The sequence below is a fragment of the Pleurodeles waltl genome, chromosome 5 (assembly GCF_031143425.1).
Source record: "Pleurodeles waltl isolate 20211129_DDA chromosome 5, aPleWal1.hap1.20221129, whole genome shotgun sequence".
NCBI classification, from domain to species: Eukaryota; Metazoa; Chordata; class Amphibia; order Caudata; family Salamandridae; genus Pleurodeles; species Pleurodeles waltl.
This window is the reverse complement of record NC_090444.1, coordinates 966,423,781-966,448,719: the sequence shown is the minus strand read 5'-3', so window position 1 is coordinate 966,448,719 and position 24,939 is coordinate 966,423,781. Positions and strand designations below refer to the sequence as shown.

The 24,939-nt window shown below is 41.4% G+C and overlaps 1 protein-coding gene across 2 annotated transcripts in view; it reads left to right on the top strand.

The window, feature by feature from the left end:
• The window catches only part of ATL2 (atlastin GTPase 2), a 541,948-nt gene that overhangs the window by 105,548 nt on the left and 411,461 nt on the right, over positions 1 to 24,939 (top strand). For both annotated transcript variants that reach the window (XM_069235095.1, XM_069235094.1), the window contains exon 2: positions 22,591 to 22,838. In XM_069235095.1, the coding sequence (XP_069091196.1) occupies positions 22,591 to 22,838 (248 nt within the window). The remainder of the gene's footprint in view (positions 1 to 22,590; positions 22,839 to 24,939) is intronic.

The following is a 24,939-nucleotide window of genomic DNA, read 5'->3' as shown; positions in this document are numbered from 1 at the left end:
GTCTGCTTGAGAGGATGGGATGGTGCGGGGTGTTAATGAACTGGCTGCAGTAATGTTTAGATTTGATGGAAAAGTAATTGATATTTTTGTATGTTATGATTAGCATTGATTAAGAGATACAATAATAGAAGAAATGAATTAATTAATATCGTAGTATTATCCAAGCTGTGACTGATTTGTTTGACCAAGATGAAGTAATATTGTATAGAGTGGCAACTGTCATGCACACAGTTATACAATTACAAATGTATAGAAACATGCAGCTTGCAAAACAATACACAGCCCCTCTCAGAAGAACCTCAGAAGAATTATCACAGTGAAAACACCTAGGGTTTATCAGAGGGGGTGGCCAAACACCAAATTACTTCACTATTATGAAAAACAGTGAGATTACATGTAACAAAATGCCTGTCTGTAGCCTGTAACACAATGTGTTAACAGCCGCCTGTTAAATGCTTGCAGTTATGTTACTGGATTTGTAAAGCGCATTGATTACCCCGAGGGATGTCCTGCCTCTAAATGGAAGATGCAAATGAGAAGACAGCCAAGCAGAAAACTCTAGTACTAACACACACGGCTTCAGTGGAGTGAATCTTGATTCTTGAAAATCCATGACTTTAACGCCTTCCTAAAATTGAATATGGAAGGGCGAGCCGTAAGGAAGCTCATTTCTAAAGCTTACCTACTTTGACAGAAAAAGCTTTGCCCCCAGACTGACTATGCACCTAGGTGCAACAAACAATTGAGCTCCTGATGAACATACAGAGTGATAGAATATAACGGTTGAGCTTCTGCATCAAGGAATGTGAACTGCTATAAACACCAGGCAAAGGAAGTAGAAAATAACCCTCCTCTCCCCTGGAAGCCATTGCAGAGATGTCAGAGCCTCAGATGTGTCAGAGGAATGCCCAAAGCCAGCCTATCCAAAGTACTACATACCCTCTGCTGCTTCTTTAGAAGGCATCCATCCAGCTCGCGAAATAAAGTTGCAGTTGTCCAGATGACTAAGTGTGGTCACCTGGATCAACGTTCGATAGACCACATTGACAAGAAAAGGTAAAATCTTCCTGAGCAACTTTATGAAGAAAAAGCAGGTTGTTGCAACATACTTTACCTGACCCATAAGGGAAAGGTTTGGATCGAGGTGGATCCCCAGATTGTTTTAATAAATGTTTTTCACAGTAAATAAGGTAGACCAACAGCCTTTGCCATAATGTTTTATAATAAGCAGATCAGATATATGGCATTTTACGTAAATTTTCCCAGAGCACCAGACAGGTTCAAAGCTTGTCATCATAACAAATTCAGGCCTACAGTATCGAATGTTTGCTTTTCCCACCTCAACCATCAGACCGTCCTAAAATTAACAAGCATTTGCCATGCAATAGGTCTTGCATTTGCTTGAGTTTGAGCTATTGTCATTGTAAATTCATAACTTGACTTTTCTTGCCACATAAATTGGTCAACCCTGCCTCATATTGTTGTCTTTTCCTGCCATAATTCCAGTGGCCCTGCATATAACTAAAGCACTTCCTTTTACCTCTATCTGCAGCAAAAATGAAAATGATGCCATTTAGCATCCTAATTTAAATCTGCCATGCTGATTCCATTAGAATACCACTTTCACCACCCTACAATCAGGGTTGCTGGCTGGCTGGCTAACACAGTTCCCCCAAAAAAGACACAAGACCGCCAAAGAGGAGAAATAAACTAGAAGGGTCACCCAAACATATCAAGAGTGTTCAAACATTCATGGTGTAATAAGGATGTTATTGGCCTGAATTTTGGTCATAATTTTAATGAGGAGAGAACGTTAAAATATATACAGTTATCATATAAACCTTTATCCGAAATAAAGTTTTGGCAATAGGCTTTAATGCTCAAAACAGCCCCTAGAGGGCACCATAACAAAATATATCATTTGGAAGAAACATGGCCATGTAACCATACAGTCGGCCGTTAGAGAGCATAACCACATGAAAACAGTGAAGGAAAGCAATGCAGTGTTACCATATATTAAGCCCCCTAGAGAACATAGTGGATTACACAATTTTTAGGCTAGCAAACCTATTACAATAATATTACAAACAAGGCCCATAAAACGTAACTTCTCTCAACTGTAAAACAAACGTCCCAGGCATGAGACCTTAAAAATACCATGAATGGTGGTAGGGGTTATTATTTTGGAGTCCCTTCTAACATAGTGTGGGGACGCAGGGATGATGTAGGCAGAAAGAGCACATCGTGGTCAATGTTTTGAAGGTGGTCCCATTATCCTAGGACCACCACAGAATGAGTTATGATAAATGTTTTGTAAAAGTAATTTCCTGCAAGGCATTATGTGGTACATTTCTGTGCCACTAATATTTTAGTAGGTTGATATGACTGTAATGCTTAGAACAGCCCCTAGAGGACAACCCAACGAAAATAGCATTTGTAAGAAACATGGTCATGTAACTATATAGTTAGCCTCTAGGAGCCATAACCAAACAAAAGGAAAATGACAATAGTGCAGTGTAACCATATATTTGGCTTCTAGAGAGCATAGCGCCTTCTATAGTTTCAGGGGTAGCAGACCTATAGCAGCAATATTACAAACAAGGCCCTTAAAACACAAGTTACTCCCAGTTGTAAAACAAAAGTTCCAGCCATGAGAATGCTTAAAAAGACACTGAATGATGGGAGGATTATTATTTTGGGGTCCCTACTTACCTAGTGTGGGGACCCAGGGATGATGTAGACCGAGCATGTTGCTGTGAACGTTTTGGTGGTGGTGCCATTGTCCTAGGATCACCACAGGCTGAGTTATGAGCAAAAATATTTTGTGTAAAAGTAGTGCCCTGCAAAGCATTATGGGTCGAGTTTTCCTGAGTGCAGTGAATATTGGCTCTCCTACTGTGCTGGGACAGCCGCTTTCGCTTTGAGGATTTCTGTTTTACCTAAAGCATTTACCAATTTCAAGTGTTTTAAGGGGAGAGCCACAAGAAATTACTCTGATTATGTAACTTTGAACAATGTGACCAGCGCTTTAGTACCGCCGACCAAGTTCACGCTGTTGTTCCTGTTCGCTCTGCAAGCACCATGGCTGCCATGCAGCACGAAGGAGAGAGACAAAAGTAAAAAATAGTTCACCCACACTGCAGTATAACGGCAGTCGTGCAGTAATCCATGTAACAGTGGCAGTCTGCAAGGCGTGACAAACACCTCAAGGCAGAACAAACAAAGTATTTACCAATGACATCAAGTGATTTTTTTTAAAGGGAAGCCAAGGAACGAATGAAAGTGATGGGTGTGAGATGGGCGTGGTTAAAAGCCCACAGTACTTTTCACAGGTCAAATTGATTGCGCTCTTAACCTAAAAAGGCATACAAAATTACAGTTAACTAAGGAAAATACTCTTTCTCCTAGTGGGAGTAGCTGATTCACACAGAGCAAACCTTCTGTGTCTATGGTTTGTCAATCAAGATAACCAACACCAAAACCCTAGCCTTCTACAGTAAACTGTGAGAGTCCATGTAAAAAACGAATTACCTCTAGTTTCTTTAATATACAGTAAGCTTAGCCCTGCTGCATAGAGTACATAAGCTTTGCCACAAGCCAAGAAGTGCAATACAATGACGTTTTTTTAGTTTAGTGGAAGTACACAAATTTTGCCCGATCAAATCTTCTACTCTGGGAAACTAGCAGGTTGACAGAGCCCAAGCACATCTCTCAGGAGTACTGTGAAAAGCTTGTTTTGTTGATCATACTAGGTCAGGTGGCTGTTGCACTGTCAAGCGAGATCTGAAAATACATGTTGATTAGAGTAGCCTTTGCATCCCATACTGCTTTCAAACACAAAACTGCACTCTAAAGTTAATAATGGGAAGGGCTGGTGCTGGATCTTCAATACATGCCTCATCTCTGCCCCCCTTCTATCTGTTCTGCTGCTGAAAACCCTGCATTGTAAATTTAGTTATCTAAGGTAGTTGAAGAGCATTACAGTGCCACTTGTGCCTCTGAAAGTTGAAGCTCAGATAGCCATACTGTTGCTGGCTCAGGCAGCTGAATAAACCAAATAATCACAGCTACCGGGAAGAGAGGCACGTTTTTTTGGGGGGGAGGGTGGGGGGGGGGGGGGCAGAAGTACACAATTTCTGCCCAGTCAAAACATACTCCTTGCTACCAACATTTGGGTGGGTTCAAAGCTCCTCTCTGTAGTATTCCTGAAAGCTCTTTTTTTCAAGTTGGTCACGTTCTCTTGTAACATCCGTCCTGTCAAGTCAGACTGGTCGAGCTGCATGTAATTTCTGTGAAAATATTTTGCACTCATTTTGTAACATGCAAGCTCCTTGTAAATTCAAATTAGTGTCAACATTATCTGAACATCAATGCTGATTGCATCATTGTATCTGCACTAACACACAAACACGTTCTGCCATTCCTACCAGTTCACAATGATTATATGGCGTTTGTCTACCTGGCTGCTAGCTTTGGACTGTGTGGCTTTTCCTTGTTGTCAGTTTAAAAATTACATTCTGTTAAATTGCAGAGTTTATTCTAGGTGTTGTAGTTCTGTGCGAAAAACTAGCAGTTCCACCGTTTTGGAAAACGTTTAGTTCACATTGCATTATTTTTTTTTTTAACATCCTCAATCACATGCTTGGTTTTGGAATGTTTTGTGTTCTGACTTGCATGATATGTTTTATTCAATAAGGTGATTTCAAAATGATCTTTGTTTTTTGCCTTCTATCAGTTGATTAATAAATAGTATGTTGCAAACTTGTCACAAAAAAGCATGGCAGCTGTTAAATATTCTTTAATTGTCTGGGTTCCAGGGATTTTTATTTTTATTGTTAACCTAAAATATTTCTCGTTGAAAGAGGATTCGTTGTTGCATCCTCCATGTAAGATTGGATGTTTTTTTCGCAGATTTGGTATTTTATCTATGGGGTTTGATGTTTCTATTGTACCCGATGTTTCTGTTGGACTGATTTCAAGTTTGTTGCGTATGTTTCTTTCTTTTGAGCTCTCCAACCTGCAATTTTAAACTTTCTTTTAGTTTGTCTGATAGAGATTTTTAATCATAGAGATTTATTGAGGAAATTACTGATTCTGTAATACAGATTGAATGGGTGGGGAAAAGGATTTGTTCACCGGTCCAAATGTGTTGTTTCAACAGTTGCAATTGACCCGGATTAAGCATTATGTGCCAGATATTTCTGTAATGGTTGGATATTGCCATCATTTTAGTTCTGACTTTATTAATCTGCCTCATATTTTGAATTTTTTTTTGTATGCTAAAATAATGGCTTGGTTTATTCTTTTGTGTGGGTTTCTGGATTATTTTGTAAAAGTCTGCTTTTTTTTCAAATTTGTTTTGATATATATTTTTGTTGTGAAAGAGGGAATGCATATAATGAGATGTCTATTGTTTTTAGGTCTGAAGTTGGCCAAAACCTTTTGTTTTTAAATTTAAAAAAGACACACTTTAACGGGCTTTTAGAAAGCCCTCTTCATCCACTGGTTTGCTGTAGTGTCCTTCATATTTTTGCTTCTGCCCACCGTATCCGCGCATAAGTTCAGCCAACTTGAGTCAATGGCTTACCTGACTGTGAGTGACAGTATTCTGTTCTTGCATAATCTGCACAATGAGTAGTTGCCTTCAGTGCCAGGTACTACTTTGCAGTGTGTGCTTTTTTTTGTATTACAAAAATATATAAATTTTGACTTTCCAACCATGTTTGTTTTACTGAGGTGAGGGACCTAGCAGCTCCCCAAACTCTGCAATAGGACCTTTCTTGTGGCTCCATACAAAATACATTGACAAAGCCAAAAGGTCAACACCAGATCTGTTGGCTTTACCAACTTAATAGTTTTGCTTTCAATGGTTGCTCATGGGTTACTTTAGCAATTCTCTTTTGACAGTCTTGTAGAATTTATCAAGTGTATCGATATTGTCATTTTTGGAGCATTCCATGTTCACGTTTAAGCAGCTCTTCCTCCTTCATGGTTTATTGCACTGGTGAAAATTGGTCATTATGGCAGATCTTAGTGCACTTGGTGGGAAAATTTGCTTGCGCTTCCGCTATAGATTTAGTGGACTTAGCAATGCGGAACTGATGATTTTGGGTGCATATCTTAGTGTTCAGGAGGTGTGTTGTTGTAGTTTAGTTTTATTAAATGGCAGTTTGCACTGTAGTGCCAAAACATCATCAATATAACGCTACTATCATTTTGACATGGACTTCCTCTGGGAAGTCCGTAAAATATGTTATTATCACAACGTATGCAAATGAAATCTTAAATGGTTTATGCTGCCTCAATAGAAATATTTGAACTATTCCCTTGCCTTCCTCATTTAGTCCACGAGATCTATAAAACCTACATGGTACTGCCAGCATTCTCACAACATTTACATACCTTTTTATGTTTTCACCCATTAGGTGTTCTCGTAAAAAGAATCTCTCTCCCCCACAATGACTTTAGTCTACCTCAGGGGTCCCCAACTTTTTCTGTATCGTGAGCTCCTTCTGATCAGTGAAAATCAATGTGAGCTACCAAAGGCCAAACAACTTGTGCGTTGTTACCAGACACCCCAAAACCCAGCTTAATTAACTTTAAGCCTAATGTCCATAGAGCCAGATACTATGGTTTGAACAAAATTCTTTGGCTAGGGACACTGTGACAGGGCTGTCATGTGTGTCAGTGGGAGTGTGGATCTTTGGGGATGTATGAACATGTGTGCATATAAATGGGATATATGTGTATCGGTATGTAAGAGTCTTTGTCATATGTACTTGTGGCACAGAACATACCTTTTGCCATATGTATAACACAAACATACAACAATTTTTTTTTTTTAATGAGAAAAATGTAAGTGCGAACATGTTCATAATGTGGAAAAAAGTTTGCACTTTAAATTTCTCCCATTTAAAAAATGACTATTTTTCAGTTATAAATATGATAGTTTTCTGCTGGCCTCTGGGAACAAGAGGCCTGCTGTTTATAAAAGCAACACTTTGAAACAAAAATAGAGAAAATTAAAATGGAAAGTTAACTTGATTACAAGGTAACTTTTAATTTTAATTTTCTCTGATTTAAAAGCATTGAGAAGCATAATTTTGTTCTTGCCTCCAATGCTGAGTTGGCAAGAACTTTTATTTAAGAGTTAAATAACTTAGTGCTTAAATCCTTCACCTCTGTGTCCTGGGTCATAAATCTGACTCCAGCACTGCTCTTTATTAGGCCCTGCTATCTGCAGCTTGATGATAATAATGTAAAATAAACACTGTCTTCCCTTAACTTTAAAAGGAAAAAGTGACCTGTGTTTATTTAAAAGTGACTCTAGGCTATGAGCTACTCTGAAGGGGCCTGGGAGCTACTGGTAGCTTCCAGTCTACCTCATTCACATCTCTTGGATGAACTGGGTAATTTATTCTAAACACTCCTGTCTACCACCCCAAATGATGTTTGAACAGTGCTGGTATCATTTTTGGAACAGATACCTGCCCACCAACAACCTCCAGCCACCTTTCAAAACTGCCTTTCTAGCTCATTACTGCTTCTCCTAGGCATTGGAGAAATCTAGATGGTTGTAAAAGTGATTCATGGTTATATTCTCAGAACTGGAAAATACCAATATGGGTTGTAAATGAGTCAGCATAGTTCCACACAGTTAGGTAGAAAGAGCAATCAAAGCAAATTAAAATAAACTGGTTAAAATAATAGCTAACATATGTCCAGTGTGACGTGCTTTGTGGTTATTTTGAGTTGTTGCTTCTGTTTGTAGAGCACCAACTACTACCAGAGAAAACCAAATTCCCACACAGGCTATGCACCTCTTGCACAGCTTGATATTTCTCTCCAAAGTGCCCAGTTTGCATCTCAGGTTAAAAACAACACTTCAGGTAAAACACAACACTAATGACTAAGGTTTATTTTTTTCCACTAGAGTTTTATATGCTCTGATATGTGAAACACAAAAGGTGATGGGAGGAATGCTTGCAATTTGTCTAACCACTGCCAGTTCCTCGGGATAGCATCCCAATCCATCGTTCTTTTGCTCACCATGCCACTTCAGTTTGAACCCAGCCATATGAAAATCAGTCTTGACCCTGTTCCTCATGGAACAGTCCTGCCGGAACTGCCAGGCCAGGTTTTCCCTGCACTGGAAAACAAGCGACTCGGGCCGATTTTGCTTTAGTTATGGACTTGCCAATTGGGTACAGCTTGGTTCCAGTGACACAGTAAACATGGGACCCACGTCTGGGCACACCCATGCCACTTGAAACACAACAAAAGAACGATGGGTTGGGATGCTACACTGAGTAATTACCAGTGGTTAGACAAATTGCACACATTCCTCCCATCACCTTTTGTGTGACTCAAGGACCTGTGAGGACTGCTGTAGCATGAACTCCAGGGGGGCTGTGGGAGTGTGCTATTGAAGTCCTGGTTCCTGACACCAGTCGACTGACGCTGCAAGTCCCAGTCTCATGGGAGGTCGTGGGCCTATCCGCGGAGACATTCCAAATGCTCTTCATTGCGTTCGTAGTATGGCAAGCCCCACAAGAAGTCAAAAGTCCAAAAAGTTGGACCAGCATGGTGAAGTCAAAGAGCACTTCAAGTCATAGGATGAGGTGCAGGAACATCGTCATCACTCAAGGCTGCGCTCCTACGCGTGTCAGCCAGCCTCTGGGTGCAGTCTGGCACCTCCCAGATGAAATCATAGCCTGAATATCCTGAATTTGTCACTCCAGAGGATATACCCAAAACTGCATTAGTCCCGAATAGCTCTGATGAAAGAGAGCGTCTAAGAGGGAGTCAGGTGTGACTTCGGCACGTTGATATTGAACCCCAGCAAATGCAGGTGGTCAGCTGTAGTGTGGAGATGGGAGTCAACCCGCGGCGTGAGCCCGCCTTTAATAGCCAGACGTCGAGAGGGGAGTACTAGAACCCCTGACCTTTGCAGATGTGCTGCATCCACCACCACTTTGGTGAGCACCTGTGGAGCAATGGTGAGGCCAAAAGGGAGCGCCAAGAACTCAAAATGTTGTGGCCCACCTGGAACCGCGTTTAACACATCTTGGCAGGCAGGACAGGTATGTGGAAATAGACGCTCTGCAAGTCCAGTGCTACCAATCTGTGTCCAGGAACCAGGGAGGCCAGAGCCTGAGCTAATGTGAAAATCCTGAATTTCTCCTTCTGGAAGAAATGGGGGGCGCAGGTCTGAAACAGGGCAGAGGTCTCCATCCTCCTTAGGCACCAGAAAGTAGTGGGAATAGCAACCATGACCCATTTCTGATGTAGGGATTCTCTGGATGGCTCCTTTGGCCAAAAGAGCGTGTACTTCCTGGGGGAGCAGGAAGAGATTGTCCTCAGTCAGCCAGTTTGAGGATGGTAGCATGTGTAGTGGGGTGTCTCTGTAAGGGACTAATTCCACCACTGAACAATTTGAAGCATCCAAGAGGCAAGAGAAGCCGGATCCTCCCGCCAACTGAGTGCCCATGATGCCAAGAGGACAAACTAAAGAGATTTTGAGGCTGTCCTGGTGGTGGACTAGGTAGAACCCTGGCTATGTCCCACAAGACTTTGGTTGGGGGGAATGAATTTCGGGTTAGGTAAACCTCTGGTTGTGTCCCACGTGGCTTGAGGGAGCCGCAGCTATGAAAGGACTGGGGAGCTTATGGGCCTTGGTGGCTGGGCGGCAGTGGATGTGACTGGTAGCCCTCACTGAGGCCACAGAAGGAGAAAAAGGCAGAATGGGGTTGATGTGGGGCCATGGAGAGACCCAGGGACCGGGCAGATGCTCAGCTGCCCTTTGTGGGCTCCAGCACAGAATCTGCTTTATTGCCGAAGAAGTGAGTGCCATCTAAGGGCATGTCGATAAGGGATGCCTGGACATCTCCTGAAAAGCCATTAGATCTCAGCCAGACGTGGCATCTCCGAATCACGGACTATACAATTGCTGTGCCTAGCAAGTTGGTCGCATCCAGTCCACAGAATGATGAACTTTGCTACATCCCTGCCATCGGCACTAACTTGGGTCACCATAACTCACCCTCCTCTGAGACCATGGGCAGCACTTACACCCATACAGTTTGGGTTTTGTGGTGTAACGACCCAAAAGGCACATGGTGCTCACCGACCGCAGTGCAAGGCTGGCAGAAGAGAACATTCTCTTGGATTCCCTATCTGGTGGTGTGGTAGGAAACACACCAGGTTTAACTTTTGAGGTGGAGACCTGGACAAACAGGCTCTATGTGGTGGGGTGCTGGGAGAGGAAAGATGGGTCCCTAGGAGCAAGGAGATGGCAGCAAGAAATTGTCCTGTGGATAGCAGACCCTGTGCAGGGCTTGGCCCATGCCCCAAGCAGGACATCTGTGAGGGCTTCATTAAAAAGGAGGAGAGGTTTTGTGGTGGCGACTCCCATCTGAAGCACATGTCAAGACATTTGCCTTGACTGCCACTGAGGCCAACATGTGGGGGTTCCAGGACCTCAGCTGCACTCCTTACCACCATGGCAAAGGAAACCCCTTCCACTGCAGCCACACCCGCCAGTTCCTCATGCCAGTTGTCCTTGAGCTCTTCAAAGGGGTTCTGGTAACCATACGATTCCTCAGATCCTTCCCACTCATACTCCTCACGAGGCCTGTTGAAACAATGCAGCCCTGGCTCCAACTCAGTCTAGTTCTGTACGATGCCAGATTGGATTTAGGGCGACACTGATGCAACTCTGTATCTCAGTCTGGTGTGATGGGGTCAATGCTGCTGGTGCTGGGAATAACATAACTCTCTCTAGGGCAGGTTGTGGTATAGCACGCTGAGCTGATCGGTTCCAGCCAAGGGCAGACATGCCTGTGAATATGAGGGGGCACCTGTTAACGTGGAGAAATCCTAGCTATACTCTGTCACCTTGGACTGAATAGTGGATTTCACACACGTGGTCGATGAACCGAATCTGTTTTGAGAAAATGTCCTTCGAAATACGTAATAAGCATCACATATAACAGATAATAATCGGTTCAATCACAATAACCACACCAGTTTATTAAGATTATACCAGAGAAGAAGAGTCCAGCTTGACGACTTCCTTAAAATGCCTGTTTTATATTGCTGAATTGGTAAAACGAGATGTGGGAAATTCAGGAGGTCTGGACTCTAAGCCTCCCAAAGGTTGCAGTCCTGAATTAATGAAAAGGTGACTTCCCACATAGTAAATTTATGACAGATCATTGGCAGAATGCTTCAAAAATTATTTATTCAGTTACAAAGAAATTTAGTTCAGAGAGCAAAATTGAAAATAAGGAATGCTTCACTAATCAGTAAGAATAATAATCCAGTCCGGAGAGTTGGAAAAGAGGTCAGGTAGAGTTGTGCGGTAGTATAACAGTTAATTCAGTTACAAGAAAATTTGGTTCAAAAAGCGAAGTTGAAAATAAGGAGTGCTTCACTAATCAGCAAATTTGATAATCCAGTCCGGAGAGTTGGAAAAGAGGTCAAGTAGAGTTGTACGATGGTATAACAGCCAACACGTGTTTCGCCCCTTGAGCGAGTAAGCGAGGGCTTTCTCAAGGCTGAGGAAAATATATATAGACAAGGTAAGTCAAACAGTCAGGCAAATGCTGTCAAATGTGATAGCATGCTTTCAGTGTAGATTGTGCAGAGCATTTTGTGCTCCCTTTAGGGGAACCCGTGAATTTAAAAGAAAACCCCATACCATAATCTCAAGTGAGATCCACTAACTGAAGTGAAAAAACCAAGTGCTTATAATCTACTATTTATTAATATTCTGGTACGCAAAAGTATATTAGTAATGCTCTACTAATTAGAAAATAGAGCTAAGAGTAAGTCCAAGTGGATGTGTGCTGGCACTCACATGCAGTTAATATATATTAGAAAAATACACGTGACGAAAAAATAATAACCAAGGACATTCTGTGATAGGTATTAATAAGAAGAAAACTTAGGAGAATGGAAAAAACACACATACCCAATTCGGAACAATATGCAAAAAACCTCTGACATTAAATTGTCACAATTGAGGATAGAAATCTAGGCATGGAATTATATACAATAAATTATACAAAATATCAAGTAAAACCAATATATATCAAAGACACAGATGAAGAACATGCAAAAGTGTTTGAAAAGCTCAGGTTTACCGTCTAACGACAAATCTCTAAACAGAAATCTATAGTAATTGAGATACATTTTAAACAACAGAGAAAAGACAAAGATATCTTAGTATAACAAAGAAAGTCTAATTGTGGAACGACAGGCTCAAATTGAACTTCAAAGTAACGTGCCTTGTCTAGCGAGCATGTATTAACGTTCAAACTGCGAGCATATTTAACATCGTAGCACTGTAACTAAAATCCAGCCTCCCTGAGAGGGGAGACGCATGAAGTACAGCAAAGCGGAATGAATTTTTACCTTGTTCGGTGTTTAAAGTTAATGAAAATGTGCCGGCGTCCCGCGGTAAATCGCATTTGCTCCGACGGGCTGCTGAGCATGATTTACATAGGTACGCGTCCCTTCTCTGCCTCGCGAAAACGAAACAGAGAAGGGACACTCCGTACAGCAACACAAGTGAAAAGGGGGAATAATGACGGCCATATTTGAACAGGTAGAAGCCCTACCTGGTAATAGTAAGGCTCAAAAGGAAAATACGAACTGCAGACCTAAACAATTCAATGGTGAGAAAAATTAACCTCTGGTGCAATCAACAAAGGAGAGAGATGTGAGATGAGAGGTACAAAAATAATAAAGATTATAAAGACATTTGAAAGAAAAGAGAAAGAACAGGGAGATTGTCTACAAAAATAATTGTTATGAAAATGATGAGTAGGTGATCAAAAAGGGGAAATATGCCCAATATAGACCTTGATTTAGATCATGCAGGGTTGGCATAAGATAATGTGATAAAAGAAGACTCATTAGTAAAGAAAATTATCAGTAGAAACGGGGAAATTGTAAGAAAGAAAAGAAAGACAAATTAAAGAGTTATAGTGTAAACCATCAGATAGAACAGATGAAGGAGAAAACGTGGCTCGAATAGAGCGTTATGAACTGTCAGCCAACAAAAATTGCATTAACAGTACATCATTTACAATAGCCAATAGTGCCATTCATGATCCTGGTTCAAACCATTGTTCACTGTATCATATTGAATAATCATCCTGCTTTCTTGTTGACGTAAACGTAAGTGTAAGTTACCACCCCGTTGAGACGGAGTGATGCGGTCAATTCCAATAAATTTAAAGGAGCGTGCATTATGATGGAAAGTTTTATAGTGCTCCACTAAAGGTGCCTTGGTCTCCAGTTTCAAAATGTTCCGGAAATGTTCTTGGATTCGAAGTTTTAGGGGGCGGATCGTGCTGCCAATATAGGCCTTTTGACATGGACAGAATATCAAATACACCACGTTTCTGCTTTCACAATTAATAAAGTCCTTGATTAGAAGTTCTTGATCATTAATGTGCAATGAGGTGGTTCGATTGAGACCCAATTTACATATTGAACACTTTGTACAAGTAAAAAATCCCTTTGGTTTGGGAAAGTAAGGTTCCGAAACTGTTTGTTGAAAAAAGGAAGGACAGAGTTTATCACGAAGGTTAGGGGCCCGTCGGAACCCTATTTGTGGATATTGAGTAATAAATGGTTGAATAGAGGGATTATTACTAATAAGATGCCAGTGTTTACGAAGGTGTTTTCGTATTGAATAATGTCCATTGTGAAATTGGGTGATAAATCGAATAGTGGTGTCTGCTTGACGACGTCGTGTTGAGTTAATCATCTTGTTACGGTCCATTTTACCCATGTTGTTATGGGAAGTAGTCAATGAGAATTGTTTGTAGCCCCTAATCAAAAGTCTCTCAGTAATTTGTGAAGAGAACAGGTCATAGTTGCTGGGTTTTGAACAGTTAAGTTTGGCTCTTCTGTACTCGCCTTGTGGGATGTTTTTGATTATAGTTGGGGGGTGACAGCTCGAAGCATGCAAAAAGCAGTTCTTTCTTGATGTGAGATGAATTGTCGTGAAAACCAATAATCGAGAAGTTCTGAAAGTTGTTGTTGAATATGTGCTGTGGGATTAGAATCTAAGCGTTTATAGCACTTAGTATTGTGTAATTGACGATCAGCCTCCTTGAGGTAATCTGAGGTGTTTAGAATAACGATATTACCTCCCTTATCTGCTTCCTTGATAATAATATTGGGATTCATTCTTAGATTGGACAAAGCTAATCTTTGTTGACGAGTAACATTTGAGGGAAGAAATTTGCGTTTGTCACAGTAACGTTTATACTCCTTATCAAGGTCTTTTAAAACTGTGCAGGCGAAAAGATCTATAGAATTCCCTGCTGGAAGGGAAGGAGTAAAAGTAGATTTTGGTCTCATCCCCGAGGGATGTTACTGGTTAGTATTAAGCTCGAGTTGTTCGGCTAATGTGCTAAGGGGGAGATCTGGTTCAGTAGTATTTGCTAAGTTGCAAAGAAGTCCAATGTCTTCCAGGTCCCGAACAGAAAGATCTTGGGAGGGTAATGAGAGCGAAGGCTGGGAGGAAGGAGAAGAAAATGTAGAGAAAAATGACTTTAGTTTGAGTTGACGTATAAATTTGAAAAAGTCAATTTTGGTTTGAGTTATATTCCACATGTTCGCTCAAGGGGCGAAACACGTGTTGGCTGTTATACCATCGTACAACTCTACTTGACCTCTTTTCCACCTCTCCGGACTGGATTATCAAATTTGCTGATTAGTGAAGCACTCCTTATTTTCAACTTCGCTTTTTGAACCAAATTTTCTTGTAACTGAATTAACTGTTATACTGCCGCACAACTCTACCTGACCTCTTTTCCAACTCTCCGGACTGGATTATTATTCTTACTGATTAGTGAAGCATTCCTTATTTTCAATTTTGCTCTCTGAACTAAATTTCTTTGTAACTGAATAAATAATTTTTGAAGCATTCTGCCAATGATCTGTCATAAATTTACTATGTGGGAAGTCACCTTTTCATTAATTCAGTTTATTAAGATGTTGATCATTTATTTCCCTATATTAGCAATGCTAAAGTCATGAAAATAATTCTCAAACACAAATGATACATATAGATACATTTGCAGGAACAATGAAGGCTGATTCGAACGCCGTATATATCTGGGTTTAATCAACGCAAAAAGACAAATTATCTCAGTGCTTATAACACAAAACCATACCAATAGAATCTGAGCAAGAGAAATCGAATACCTCTGAATAATAAGACCAGGTATTATCAAAGACAAATCATAAGCATGTGAGTAACTTCTCACTAACCCCTAATTAGCATTGGCATGTTGAGCTTCATGTAAAAGCTTTAGTAACACAAATTTAGAAAAAACCTAGCTAGTTTGCTATTAAAAATATGTAGCAATAAATAAGCAGTTGCAGCTGATACCTGAAAAACAAAAGACAAATGACCATTTATGATTTATACATTACCAAAATACTATAGTAGCTAGCAGCAATGTCTACTTCGTCAGTGGAACAGCAACATCAGGCACCAACACCAGGATAGGAACGGGAATAACCACAGGGGTAACGGTTTAAAATTTTGGACAATAGGATACACTAAACCATCTAGCATAAGTTCTTCATAAAGCAATGAAAATGATTGGTCATAACTTTCTCACCTTATGCTTTATCCAATCAGAACATTAACTGATTGATTATAAAAATTATCCAATTAGTTTACTCCAAGCTCTTCTATTTGTTGTTATTCCATTGACGAAATCTAAACCAATACATTTTGTATCCTAAACTTTCTCATCTTCCACCTCATCTGTGGACCCTTTGTTTCCACTCCACCAAAATACGAAGTCACAGGAAGAACGATTACAAAATATGTTACTTCACCATTTCTTTACCCTAGAGGAAAGACATTCAAGTTAGAAACATATCTTTAAACAATGAATTCAGTCAAGCTACAGAACACACTAGAAACATTTTATACAGCTTGCATTGCACAATGACATTGCATCTGCTTCTACTGGAGTCCAGCAGAGGCCACTAAATACACATTTATTTCTATCATTTGTTTTGGTTAAGAAACACACTCTTGTAAAGACAAAATAATTCTATCAGCTTAAGTTAGCATGGACAATTATATGCCTTATATAAAATGTCAATTAGTCACATTTTCATAAACCTAATATCTAATTAATTCACACATTAATCTGTAAGTATAATTACATAAAGACTCAACATTTTATCTGTGAAATCTCTGCTCTCAAACACCTGCCGAACCCATGCAGTCCGAAGGCTCTTCAGAGAAAAAGTTAATGGCCTCAAAATTCACCTAGTTGGGTGGAGGCCACTCCAGACAAACTCTAGGGCCACTCTGGCAAACCATTCCAGTGGTTCCGGATTGGACACCGAACGTATGGTATTCAAAACGCCTGAGCATGTGCATCTGTCCTCCGATCTGGCTACCACATTGAGAGGATTCTACTTTTTACAAGAACAGTGCAGGTTCCTGCACCCAAATTCGCACTCACTCTGCCTTCATGCATGCAGATTGAGCAGCAGAGTTTTTGACCTCGCAGTAGAAGTCTGCAGTGTCATTCTGCATCTAGGCGACCCTCTATCAGGACAGTATAGGCCTGCAATTAGGACAAATTTGTGGCTTGGCATGCCTCTAAAAATGTTGATTCCCTTTCTTCACCTTTGCCTGAGGTTCTGTTTGTTCTCACAGTAGCCTGGCAAGGCTTTCCTCTGGGTTCAGCTAAAGAGTACCTTTTGGCCATATCTATGTTCTTGTGGTATCAGCACTCCTTGTTCAGTTCATCTGTTGTGACTCGTTTTCTAAAAGGATTACAACTTCTGTTCCCTCCAGACCCTTTCATCGTGCCTTATTGAGACTTGAACCTGGTTTTGACCTTCTGGCTGTGCTCGCCTTTTGAGCTTTTAAACAGTTGCCCACTATGCTTTGACCATTAAAACAGCTTTTCTAGTGGACATCACATCAGCCAGCAGGCTTAATTAATTGCAAACACTTTTTTTGCAACCTCCTTTCACAGCTTTTTTTTTTTCCCTAGACAAACTGGTTTTGAGAACACATGCCTCTTTCCTGCTAAAGTGATGACACCTCTTTATGTAGGCCAGACCATCACACTGTCTACCTTCTTTGCTCCGCCTCACCCTTTTAAAGAGGAGAAGAGACGCCACCACCTGGAACCAAAAAAGGTGTTATTCTACATTGATCCAGCTAGAGAGTTCCGAGTGGAGGATCAACTCTTCATTGGATTCCACTGGGTGGAGAAACTAAGGACCATGCAGAAAAGGACCATCTCAAGATGGATTGTGCTCTGCATTAAAATCTGTTACGCACTGGTCAAGAAGCAACCCCCTGAGGGCTTGTGGGCTTATTCCACCAAAGTCAAGACTGCGACCACTGCGTTAACTTGCGGAGTTCCCTTCCTTGGACATGTGTTGGGCGGCAATGTGGGCGTTTCTGCATACATTTACCAAGCACTTAGGGGTGATGGGCACTTTGCCCATTTGGTTCTCCAATACTTTCTGATCTAAATCTCTTTGCAGACCCTCCTCTGGGGAGGTATTGCTTGGGTATCTATTCTAAGTTAAGAATATGCGGCTTGAAGTCACTATCAGATGGTCACCTATCTTCTGTAATGCCTTATCTGGTAGGGACTCTATTTTATTTTCAAAAACATTTTTCTTTTTTTTCTTTTTAGAGTACAAAAAACAAGAAATCTAAATAATAAATATTAGTGGCTTTGCAGATATAATAAAAACAGAAAAGATAAAACATTAACAGTAAAGTTAAAACAGTAACAGTTCAACAAGAGACAGGAGATGCTTTGTGATTGACTACGAAACAATGTGATAATGGAAGTGTAGTGTAGCTATCTAGTGGATACTGAACGTGGGTGCGGAGGGTGATAATATAGCACTGTATGGTGTTACAGTGGTTCAAGTATAGGAGGCGCAGTGGTGAGAGGAAGGATGGGAGGAAGTATATATACATTAGGTACCATCAGTTTATGAACAAGTAGTAAGGTATCCTTGAAGTTGGAGATTTAAACCAGATGGAACCTGCATTTCTCCTTAACAAGGGGGAGCCCTCTATGTGCGCACAGTGTTGAAGATCATTAAGCCAATAAGACAGAGAAAGGAGTTAAGAATTTCCAGCGCCTGGGGATAGCTTGGCACACCCGGAGGAAGACCAGGTCTAGGAATTGGGTAGTAAGTAAATTTAGCTGCCTCAGGTCTGGGGTAGACTCCTAGGAGGGCGAGTTCGGGAAGACGTGGAACTGTCACTCTGTGAGCAGAGTGAGTGTGGAGTGTACACCAGACCAGAAGGGACCTTGTATTTCCCAACACCAAAGCATGAATGTCTGGTGCGCTGGTGCTCCATGACATCGGGGGCAGTTCGGAGAGGCCATTGGGAACAATGTGTGTAGCTTCAGCTGAGTAATGTATGCTCTTTGAAGATTACAAGTTTGTATGATGCTAAAATGGGCATTGCGGGGAGTTTGAGAGGAATATTGTAGAATTGCCTGCCATTCCTTGTTATTAAATACAGTTTGAAGTTCTTCTGCCCATATATGTCTAAGGGTTTGTAAGGCGGCTACTGCATGGTTCCGGATACCACTATACAGCCAGGTTACCATCTTTCTCCCATGGCCAGTTGTGTGGAGGGTCTGTAGTGTGGTGTGTGTTGGGGTTTGTGATGAAGGGTTTGCTATGTGTGCTGTATTGCCAGCCGTGGCCTGCCATAGGTCATGACCTCGCCTGCTGGGATTCCACATAGATCTGTCAAGGTTAGAACGTCTGCTGAGAGGACATCTCCAAATAAATCTTCCATGGAGGTTAGGCCAACAGGCTTTCAGTGAGTGAGCGCATGGGAAGTGATTGGTGTGGTGCATGTCGAGTTGGCTATTGGCGGACGAGCTGCAGTATAGGCAGAGACCGCTTTCTTGTACGCTTTAACATACGGAAATAGTGCAGTATGCAGTTCAGCATATTTTTTTTTAAAAACTTTTTTTTCTTTCTTTTTTTTAATATCTGGTCTGCTGCGATTCACTTGTCAGACAAGTGGTGTCCTGCGAGGTGAGCCAGTAGGCGGGCCATTGTAATTGTGCCACAAAATAACAGGCCTTATAATCAGGAACGCCAAGGCTGCCAAGATCAATAGGTAGGAAACCTTTGGGGAACGCAATCTGACATCTGCCTGTGCCACATATCAATTCAAGTAATAAAGCACTGAGATCCAGAAAAGTCTTAACAGGGATTATCACTTGGAGGTTTGTGAAGTGGTAGGGCAAGTGGAGGAGGACTACCATCTTGGAGAGAGCTATGCACTCTATTATCATGATTGGTATGGTGTTCCAAAAGGCAACTTGGGCTTGGTCTGTCTGTCTGTCTGTATGTATTATGGTGCCTATGTTACCCTCCAGTAGGTCCTCCAGGACATTTTGGTACCAAGATATCGTCAAGACTTAGATGCCCCATAGGGATGGTCTGCTCCAAAAGTAAGGTCCTGGGGAACCACACATTGCTGTAGTTGAAAAAGGAAAGTTTTATTAAGGTTGACCTTGAGGCCAGAGAATGCACGTGGTGAAGGGGTTTGAGATGGATGTTAAAGGAGCATAGATAAAACATATAATCCACATATTGAGAGAGTGCATGGAGTCTGTCTTCTAGCGGCATTTCCCAGTGTCCTCCACTCTATTACAGTTTGATGGCTAGGCTCTCTTCTTCAGGACGAACTGAAGGGGGGGATTGAGGGCATCGTTGCTGTCACGGACAGTAGCATATGCTTTAGAGATATGGTGGCTTGGCTTGACCCTGGCTGAGGTGAAGGAGTATCCATTGCAGTATCTGTGTGCCAAGGCCATAACATGTTACTATTGCTAACCCATAATCCCAGTTTAGCATATCAAACACTTGATTTAGCTCTATGAAGATGCACATCGCCTCCAGCCACGTTAGGGAGGGCCTTTTCCATGATATGATACAAATGATGTATATTGTGGGAGGTATTAAGTCTGGGTACGAATCCTTTTTTATCCAGATAAATAAGTGACATAAGATGGGGGAAGAAGGTGGTTGGCCAGTATTTTACTTAGGATCTTATATTCAGTATTGAGGATAGATAATGGGTGTTTGTAGGATCCGATTGGGCTTGAGTTTGGAAGTCCTGATTACTTCTCATGTTGTCGGAGGGAGGCAGGTCAGATGCAAAGCTTCTGCAGATAGTGTTTCCATGTGTGGTACAAGGAGATGCTAATACGTGACATAAACCTCCACTCGTAGGCCGTTCAGCTTAGGTGTCTTTCCTTGGGCCAGGGCCTATATTGCCTGACGGATCTTGGACAGTGACAAGAGATTCAAGTGATGGTGTCCCTCCGGGGTGCAGGAGACAATTAGGCCCTCTCGAAATTGATGTAAAGCTGTTGGACTCAGTGGTGGGGCCCACCTCATACAGGTCCTTGTAAAGATGCACAAATGTCACTTTAATGTGGTTTTGTTTAAATGCTCGGACTCCGATGTCTTTGACAAAGTGTATAGGTGTCATAGGGTGACATAAGTGGGCTAACAGAATAACTGGTCGATTGGCTTCAGCATGATTTCTATCCGCATAAGCTGTTGCATTGATACATCGTAGCCGCTCCATAAGATAGGCATGGTCATCTCTCTTGCGTGCAAGCTGATTAGAGATCAGGGGCAGCAGCCAATTTATTTTTGAGGTTCGGCATCTCTCTTCCTGTGTTGCAAGTCAAAAGCGCGACCCTAGATACTATCTTTGTGCATAGGGGTAGTCCGTTCTATGACCACTTTGTACACTTCCTGTTAGTTTGCTTTGGTAGAGGACGAGCTGGTGTTCACCTAAAAATATTATGGCTTTTTGCACTTCCAGCCACAATGGCTGCATTCACCAGGTATGTATCAGAGTGGGTACTCTACCCCGGGCAAGATGCATCATAAGTGGATTATGATCACTTAAGGTTTTTGCTGAGATAATAGTTTGTAAAGAAGTTGTACAAATCAGGCATTCTAGAGGAACAAGAAGCTTGTGGGCTAGTGAATAAAAGGAATATTCCTTTGCCTGTCGGTGAGTTGTCTGCCGGATGTCAATAAGATCCCAATGGCTGAGCCAGTTGACAAGTACTGCTGAGTTGCGTATGGCAGGGTACCCTGGAGAAGAGGGTGTGATCGGTCTAATTCTTTGTCTAAGGTATTATTAAAGTTCCTGTCTAAGATCTTTTCACGGTCAGCTCAAGAGGCAAGAGAAACGAAGAGAGAGGCGCATTAACATGGTTTATCAGTATTTGGACTGTGAATATATCGCAATATCTCCAGCAGCCTATCTAGGCACCGTCTGGCCAGTACAGATCTGCCTTCTGAGTCAACTCAGATGTCTTCTATCTGAAAAGGGGTTCCTCTCTGCTACCCAGATAGTAGCACCCTGTGCATCAGAGGAGTATGTTGTATTGATGGTTTGTGTCTGCCATTTGCACCTGTAGAGCCTGGGCCTTTGTTTTATTTAATTGTGTTTCTTGAAGAAAGGCTGTATTAGCCTCGTAGGACCAGGTGTTCCCAGATGTGATACTGCTTTTTGCTGCACCCCATGCCTTCCATCTAAGGAGCGTGTGCTTACCCTGTGTCCCAACTGTGATCATGTAAGGTTGGGGTGTGCAAGTCTACAGGAGCCAAAATGTGTGCACGTCAAGTAGAAAGGGTAGTGGGTGCAGGGACTAGATGTGGATTGTTGAGGCCCCTTCCCATTTGATTCCACCTCAGGAGAGAAAACATCTCACCGTTAACAAAACTGTCATCCTGCCAAACCACTAACAACTCCCAACAGGGTAAATACTACATTAAGCCTATTAGGCAGTAGGAGGTTGAGCAGAGAGGGTTTTTAAACTGTTAGAGGTAGTGACAATGAGGGGAGCCAGACTGAGCTCAGCCCACTACATCCGTACATATAAATGGTCACCATAACTAGGCAGCACAGGTTTATACTTGTGGAACCCCTCAAAGGCCCAGGAGAGGGATAAGTAGATAAAAAATAGAGAGTACACAGGCAAGTGGTGGGAAGGGGTTGGCCAGTCCAGGGCAAGGAGTCCTCCTTAAACCAGGTAATTTCAGTCTGTGGGGGGCGACTGGGTGCAGTGATTCAGTTCAGGTTAGATGTCCCTCTAGTCTTCCTGAGATGTGTATAGAGTGCCAGCACTAGTCCCAACAGTCAGATGTGGTCCAGGGGCCTGCTATAGTGGTCTCCCACAATCTCAGAGGTGCCCCTGGCACGGTTTGACGTTGTTGACTGTAGCTGCCAATGTAGATGGCATCCACTCCTGGTAGAGACACGATCTACTGGAAAATTCCCTACGGACCTCCCATCCTCAGATTGAGCTCTAACATGACCTTGAGAACTTTACTTTTAGTATGATTAGGTCAAGCAGCAGTTATTGCAGTGTCATTGTTTTGAGTAGCTCGAGGGAGCATTCACAGATCTGTGCTGTGAGAAGTTTGTCTTATGCATGCCTGCGCGAGAATTTGCGAACTCTTGAGTGCTTCAATCACTTTTCTGTTCTTATGTTTTTCCAGATGAGGTGTTTATGGAGGACACTGAATGTGACCCCGAACCTGTGGCTTGTGAAGCGCCTCGGCCTGTGCAGATAGTTCTTGCGCATGAAGATGACCATGACTTTGAACTCGATGAGAGGGCATTGGAGCAGATTTTGCTCCAAGAACACATACGGGATCTCAACGTGGTGGTGGTTTCTGTGGCTGGTGCCTTCCGGAAAGGAAAATCATTTCTGCTGGACTTCATGCTTAGATACATGTACAAAAAGGTGAAATGCAACGCAAGCTACTATGGTGCTTAAATTCTATTTTATCCTGGTTTATAATCTACAAACATGTGCCAGTGGCCCAACGTCTAGGCACAGATGTATAGCAGGTTTAGCGGTTGGGGGGTAAGAAAGTCTTAAAAAAAAGAAAAAAAAAAAACGTTCATTGTTTCTTTGCACTGCAATTGACCTTTGTTATGTCTGTGATAAAGACCATCGCAAAAGTCCACTCTCCTGCAGTGGCAGTTTTCAGAATTTCTTTTTTAAAATAGACTTATCAGTGCCATATTCACAAACTTCTATTTGCTAATTTTTGTATTCATTATGTATCTTTGTGATCATAGTCCGAAGTCAGCATGGTGAAATATATCCGGTGAAATAGTTTTCTCATTTGGAGATGTAGGGCATTCATCAAGTTAATAAATCAAACTCAGAATGCCTTTTCATTAGCCATCTTTTCTCTTCAGTTATTCTTCTTTACTTTCTCCACTGCCATCATTCTCCTCCTTTGTAACTGTATGTATATAGAGCTTACTGCCCCTGACGAGGCCTTGAAGCACTTTTCGACGAGTTGCATGCTACTCCGGAACCCAAAAGGATTATTGGTGGATTAGTATAGGGAAATATGAGTACATTATTAGAATAGGGAGGTATGAGTTAATTTGAACGCAGTACGTGTGAGTCTGTTACTTGGATTGAATAGAATAATGGAGGGGTAGATGAGGGAAGAATCTAGAAGTGTTGATTGGGAGATCATAGTAGTAAGATGAGATCTGGTATGAGTAAAGGAGAGGTGGAGGATGGAAGTCTGTAGAGAGGGATTAGGGAGATCAAAGTAGTAAAATGAGGTTTGTGATGAATCAAAGGAGGGAGAATTTAGTAGGGTTGTTTGGGAGATCAAAGTAGTAAACTGACGTTTGGGGTGAGCCAGGAGCAGTAGAGAAGGGAAGAGACTGTGAGGGTTATTTTAGAGATAATAGTAGAATGGGTTTGGTGTGAGTCAGAGGGTGGAGATAGAGGATTGAATGTTAGAGGTGTAGGGTGATGGTGAGAGTAAAGCTTTGAAGAGTAATATTTTCTCTTGTACAATAGGACTAAAGTAGTAAATATATAGATACAGGATTACATAGTAAGGGAAAATGTGTAAGGAATATAATATATTGAGAGTTAAAGTTGTATTGTGTAAACACAGATTGTCGAGTTGCAGTATTTGAAGTTAATTTATTTGTGTACTTCAATAACATTTATCTTTCCCCAATATTTCAGTAGTTCATTGTGTGTAGATAAATAGTTAAGATAATATTTACCTATTGAGATAGATAAAATAAAGACTCATAAGCATCTAATCAAACAACTTATAAAAACTATGCAGTGATCTATGAACATATCAAGCGTAGAATAATATACAAATGTATGTACATACCTATATGTACACAATATAAGTATATATATAAAAATATATACTACACTTACATACATTTAACCATAGGTAAAATATATAGATTTGTTAAACAGACCTATAGGGTATGTATATATTAAAAGATAAAATAGTTATTATACATATTTGTACAAAGAAATACACATCTAGATATGTACATATAATCAGATTATAAAATGTTTACATACACAGGGATATGCAGTCCGTTGCTGTTTGAGTATGGTGGTTATGTAGGAAAGAGCCAGCTCTTGAATAGTCTTCTGAAGATACAATAGTTATCTGTGAATTCCATAGTTTGGCTGCTTGAACAGAGAAAGATGTAACACCTATTTTTGTTTGTTTGGTGGTGTTTTGAGGCATTAGTTAGACATGGCATCATTGTTGTCGTCTCTGCAACTTTTTGACCTCTGACCTGTATTTTTGACCTATTTTTGCTGGCCTTTAGGGATATGGGAACTTTAGCAGTGGTAAAGTGCAGGTGCTTTGCCCTCCAAAGCATGGTAACATTGGCTTCTCCACAATTGGCTTATTTAGTTTTCTTGTAAGTCCCTAATAAAGTGCACTATAGGTGCCTAGTGCCTGTAAATTAAATACTACTAGCTGTTCTGCAGCACGGATTGTGCCACCCACTACAGTAGCCCCTCAAACATGTCTCAGACCTGCCAC